Here is a 5,865-nt window from a genome sequence, read left to right as displayed (position 1 = left end):
TACACAATTCCTTTTTTTCATCATGGAGAAGGTATAAATACATTTTTTTATGGATGAGCTGTGACCTCTCCCATTTCTCTTGCTCTCTCTTATGTTTGCTCACGTGCTTTGCAATCTCCCCTGCTGCACTAAGGAGGTAGATATATTTTAGAAACTGGAAAAATGAGGTTTAATAGGGATACTGAGCTTCTGAGGATGCCTCTGGAAGAAACAAACCTAAAATCCTGTTTGCTTGGCTAGCAACACAAAGAAGTTGGCTGTGAATGGTATTTGCAGCAAAGAATAATTAATTCCTCATCCTGAGGACATGCTGTTGGGAAAAAGTCACTGTGTTGCACCGATTGCTTCATCCAGTGGCATCAATTAAAAGTTGTCATAGGGAAGTATGTGGATAACTATTCTGGAAATCTGCATTAACCACTAAAGAACCCCATGCAAACGCATCTGAAATGATGGCTACCTTTTTCTTTGTTATTTTCAGAGTTTTGTCAGAATTTAGTGGTGGAATTTACCGTAGGAATAATCTCAATCTGCAGCGTGTGAATAAAGTGGATGTGACTACAGGAAATCTGGGATCAGGGTCTGTGTAAGTGGAAGAGAAATCAAGCTTCTCATTTCTGCAGGCACTGAGAATAGCAGCAACATTCCAGCCCTGAGCATCACCCAGCTTCACATTTCAGGTGTGCTCATCCCTGAGAAATCATCCTTTCCCTTAGCACTGGAGGATAGTTAGACAAGTTCCTGAGAAGTATCTTTCTTAGTCCCTTGTTTGATATGGGACAGCTAAAAAGAAAATTGATGAATGTTTTCACAAAGTGTCTATGCTAATGCTTTTCCTGAATTTAAGTCTTCATCTCTTCTTGTAGCAAAGAAATAGCAGAAATACAAAAGCATGCAGTTTAACATATATCCTTAAAATATTCTTAAAATACCCACAATCAGTCTCCTCTGCTAATTATTATACTTTACTCACTGTTTCAAAAATTTAACTTGAAATATTTTAATTTACCAACTTTTTTTTTGCAATAAATTAACTCTGAAGTTCTTTGGCACAGGAAGGAACCAGGAAAACGTAACCCAATACACAGGGTTTTGACAAACCAACAGCACCAAGTGTCATCTTCCCCTCAGAACCAGGTGAAAACAAAAGCCTAAATATTGTCATTACACTTTTATGCCAGCATTAACCTCTTCAGACCCAGTGCTTGGTCACTCCAAAGATAAAGGGTGCACCTGCATTTATCCTGGATGTTGTAGAATAAGGCTGGAGTTGTTTTAATGTGCAAAGAGCTGATGATGATGGGGCACATGCAGCAGCCCAGCACTTCATCGTTTGGAACTTTACCTGTGAATGTCAATGGCTCCATTCTGAGCTCTCCCACAGCAGCAGGGGAAGGAAATCCTGCCTGGGCAGTGCTAAATAGGCATTTAGATTTAATGCCTGCATGCATGCTGGAGGGATGTCAAGGGCCAGATACCCTGCAAATTTAAAAATGGAGTTCAGCACAAGTAAAACAAACTTTTATCAGAGCTAAAGAGAGCACGTTTCTGCATTTGTTCAGGAGGGAAACCTCCTGGGCCCAAGCAAAGGATATAACTGCTCTTTGAGGAAAAAAAAAAGTTGTCTTTCAGGCAATGTCTCCCTCTATGCTGTTGGCTTTCTAATTAAAAACACTCCTGTTGAGGGAAGAGGAGGCTGTATCTGTATTTATAGTTAATGTGCAAGGCTGGGTTCCATGGCCCTGTCCAGAACCCTTCCCACAAGCTCTGACCACTGTTTATGAACTTTGGGATAAAGTTTAGCCCCAGGAAGCTGAGAACTGCATTGGGAATTTTACCTGGACATCTCAAAACCAGTAAATCAGGAAAAGCAGCCCTAAGCCAAACCATTGGTAGGAGCTTCCAGAGGGAGAAAGGTAAAGGCATTTCTACAGAGACGTTTCTCTCTGACCCCTCAGGAACTTGCTCAGACTCTTCCTTCAGCCCTGACTTAGGCCAAACAAGGATAACTTGAGTTTAAAAATACTACAAACTGAAAAAAACCGCGTTTCTCCCCTTTCATGGCAGAGAATCCACTTCCACACAACTCAGATGTAAAGAACAACTACGTGTAATGATGCAGCTGCAGTTTGACTCTGAAGACACCAAGTACAATTCCAGAGCTGGCAGCTGCTCACCTTCACCTGCTCAGGAGCCCTGGCTTTTGTCAGACCTGCACCTGCACACCTGCCTGGGAAGGTGGAGGAAGAATTGTTTCGGGGAATGGGAATTTCACTCTTCCTTACTGAGAGCTGTCCTGACACTGCCAGTTCTGGAAAGCGCCAGGGAAGAGTTTGACTCCAGCTGAGATGAAACCGGTCCTGCTGCTGCCCTGTGTCCTGCACTTTACTAACCCCACTGATGCTGCCACCTTCTCTCAGACCTCTCCAGGTTATTCATGGATCTGCTTCTCCTCAAGGACTAGCAGGTCATGGTGCCAGCTACTGTATCCTCCTGCTCCTACCTGAAGGACAGCAGCACAACCAGGCAGAAGCAGCGCCACAGGTTCGCCAGATTTCACCAGAAATCTTATGGAAGATAAGATAATGGAGCTGTGGGTGTGAAACACGCTGGGTTCCATTCACCGGCTGATCCCCCAGCCCGTCCCGGGGGCAGCCCCGCTGTGGGACCCGCTCCAGGAGCTGCCCCTTCCCCGGGGTCAGGAGCCGGGAACCCCCAGCGAACGGGGCTCTGGGGGAGGTTTGCAGAGCATCCTCGCCCCTCGAGAGAGCCCGGGGGAAGCCCTGCCCGAGCCCGGCCGTGCTCGGCAGAGAAGGCAGGAGCCGCTGCGGGCCGGGAGGGAAGCGGCGGGGAAGGAGCGCGGATGCGACGGCCCCGGGCAGCCAAGGGGCACAAAGTGACCCCGAAACCGCGGTCGGGAAGGGGTGGCAGGGCAGCTCCCCGTACCCAAACCCAAAGCCCAGCAGCGCCCTAGCGGCCCCTCTGCCCCTGTTCCCAAGGCAAGCAGCGGAGGGGCACCGGGAGCGGGCGAAGCTCGAAGCGGGGATGCGCTGCGGAGCGGCGAGCTCGGAGCCAGGGCTCTGCCCAGGAGCCGGGGACACACGTGGGGACACGGCCGGAACAGAGGGAGAGGCGATGCTCGGCTCCGCCGGCCACCTCGGAACTCCACGGGGGCTGCTCCGCAGCGCAGCCACGAGTAACGCACATCCCTTAAAAAAAACCAACTAAAAAAAATAAAAAGGGCAGGGAAAGGAAAGAAAAGTTGTCCATACTCCAAGCACTCGTCAAACATACTGAAATGATTGAATTATTGATTTCCTCTGGGGACTCCTGTAACCATTCATTTTTAATGGAGTCTAATTAAGAGTTCCCCAACGGGTTTTACCTTTGTAAATATTTTAGATGACCTGGCGTATCTAGGCAAATCCTCCTGACAAAAAAAAAAAAAAAAAAAGGAAAGAAAAGAAAAGAAATAAAAAGCACAACAAGCCGAGGCGGAGCCGTAATCCCCTTCGCTCGCCGCCGGCCGAGAGAAGGAAGGCAGCCGGGCGGAGAGGCAACAAGTGGCCGCGGCTCGCAGGCAGCGACGCTTCCCCAGCCCGGCTCCCGCTTCACTTGAATAGAAAAGCAAATGCAAGGAGCGCGTTCTCCCTCTCCCGCCCCCCAAAACACAGCCCGGCTCGGCGGGCAGGGAGGCGCAGCCGAGCAGCGCTGGCAGCGGCCGGAGCGGGCGGTGGGGCCGCGGGGAGCCCCGCGATGCGCTCGGCCCGGCCCCGCTCCGCGCTGCCCGCAGCCAAGGGGGATCCGCACAAAGCGCCCGGACACCGCCGACGTGCCTGATAGAAAATTTATTGATCTCTCTTCGTTTGGAAGAAGGAAGCAAACGAGGACTAGGAACAGGGAAGGAGTATTTCGATGACTTTTTTTTCTTTTTTTTTTTTTTTGGAAGGAATCCGGTAACAAAACTAAAACGTTTTTTTATCCGATATGTCAAAACATGTTTCACAGTAAAATTCACAAACCCATTTACATAAGTTTACAGCTTAAGAAAAACCAAGACATACAACTTACTATAAATAAAAGAAACGCGTTTGCGACCCGCACAGCTCTGCTCTCTCCCACCTCCCCCTTTTCAAGGAATAAAACCTCAAAATTAAAAAGTCGTGGAAGCTACAGATTACGGATGGAAACCAAGCGAGGGTCGGTAACAAAACACTTAATAAACCACAGCGATTATGTGAACAACCGAGTTTAAAAACAAAAGCCCGCGGTTTTTGTTTATGTCATTGCAACGCTAGAAATCAAACTGGAAGATGAAAGATTCTTTTAAAAACTTTTAAGCGAATAAAACAGTGCCCAACCTAGCCGAAACCAGGAAAGGAGTTGCCGTGGTTTGAAAACTTCACAGCGGCTTCTAGGAGGCAGGAGTTGTGCTCTATTAAAATAACAAACTTGCTCAAATATTATTTCTCGTACAAAAAAAAAAAAAAAAAAAAAAAAGACACAACTAACGGATTTCCTTTTTAAAATTTCTCCAGAGTTAGTATTAAGTCTGCTAAGCCGAGCAACACTGCCGTACGTCCCGGTGTAGTCAGGGAGCGGTGGTGGGGTTAGGGATTAGGACGGGGAGGCGTCCGGAGCAGCCAAGTTTATATGTGAGTTAGTGGTACGGTACCATTCACGGCAGTCCCGGCACTCTGGTAGTGCTGGTGCACGCTGTGTAACCTGCTGCCCTGCAGGGCGGAAGGGTCTGTGGCATCCCCGCCGGGGGGCAGGTACATGCTGATCATATCCCGCAGGTCTCCCAGGCAGGCCCTCTGCGAGTGGGAAGTGATGGCCGGAGGCGGCGAGCTGGGCTCGGATTTCACCACGGAGCCCATGGAGCCCAGGCTCATGGCCGTGGAGGGCTGCTGGCCGTAGGCGGCGGGGGACATGCTGTAGGTGGAGGCGGCGTTCATGTAGGTCTGGGCCGTGGACATCATGGGGCTGTACTGCAGGCCCGTCATGTCGTAGCGGTGCATCTGTTGCAGCTGCGGGCTGTTCATGCCCGGGTGCTGGCTGTAGCCCAGCTGGTCTTGCATCAGCGAGTAAGCCCCGTTGGTCCAGCCGTTCATGTGGGCATAAGTGTCAATCCTCTGCCCCACCCCGACGGGGCTGCTCACCGCGTTGCCCCCCCCCGGGGCCAGCAGGTTACCGGGCAGCGAGTATTTGTCCTTCTTCAGCAAGGTCTTGGTCTTCCTCCGGGGCCGGTATTTGTAATCCGGATACTCCTTCATGTGCACGGCCCGCAGCCGCTTGGCCTCGTCGATGAAGGGCCGCTTCTCGGCGTCGCTCAGCAGCTTCCAGTCGGCGCCGAGGCGCTTGCTGATCTCCGAGTTGTGCATCTTGGGGTTCTCCTGGGCCATCTTCCGCCGCTGCCCGCGGGACCACACCATGAAGGCGTTCATGGGGCGCTTCACCCGGTCCTGGTCCGAGCCCGCTCCCGCTCCGTTGCCGGCCCCGCCGCCTCCGCCGCCTTTGCCGGTGCTCCCCGGAGCGGGGTTGCCCCCGGTGCTGCCCGGCGTGGGCTGCGGCGCCTTGATCTCCGTCTCCAGCATGCTGTACATGGCCGGGGCCGGTAAAAGGTGCGCCAGGGCGGCGGGCAGGCGGGCACCGAGCGAGGAGAGGAAGTTCAAAAAAAAAAAAAAAATAGAAACAAAACAAAAAAAAAAAAAAAAAAAGAAAGAAAGAAAGAACCTGTCTGGGCGGCTGCCACGAGAGAAGGAGGAAGTTTCGGTGCCTGGCAGAAGCGCCGCTCCCCGAGGTGCCGGCGGTGGCGGAGCTGCTGCTGTGCGGAGCGCTCCCGCGGGCGGCAGCGGGCGATGC

General features: G+C 51.4%; 1 protein-coding gene across 1 annotated transcript; it reads right to left on the bottom strand.

Annotated features, from left to right (window-relative positions):
- Positions 1-4,649: 4,649 nt before the first annotated feature.
- On the bottom strand, positions 4,650-5,606 carry LOC311157838 (transcription factor SOX-3-like; the record flags this gene model as incomplete). The annotated part of the gene is made up of 1 exon (XM_084212816.1): positions 4,650-5,606. The coding sequence occupies one exon, from the start codon at positions 5,604-5,606 to the stop codon at positions 4,650-4,652; it is 957 nt and encodes a 318-aa protein (XP_084068942.1).
- Positions 5,607-5,865: the final 259 nt, after the last annotated feature.

The sequence above is a fragment of the Fringilla coelebs genome, assembly GCF_963513975.1.
Source record: "Fringilla coelebs genome assembly, chromosome: 11".
Lineage (NCBI taxonomy): Eukaryota > Metazoa > Chordata > Aves > Passeriformes > Fringillidae > Fringilla > Fringilla coelebs.
Note: the sequence above shows the minus strand (reverse complement) of the source record. Positions and strands in the feature narration are given on the sequence as shown.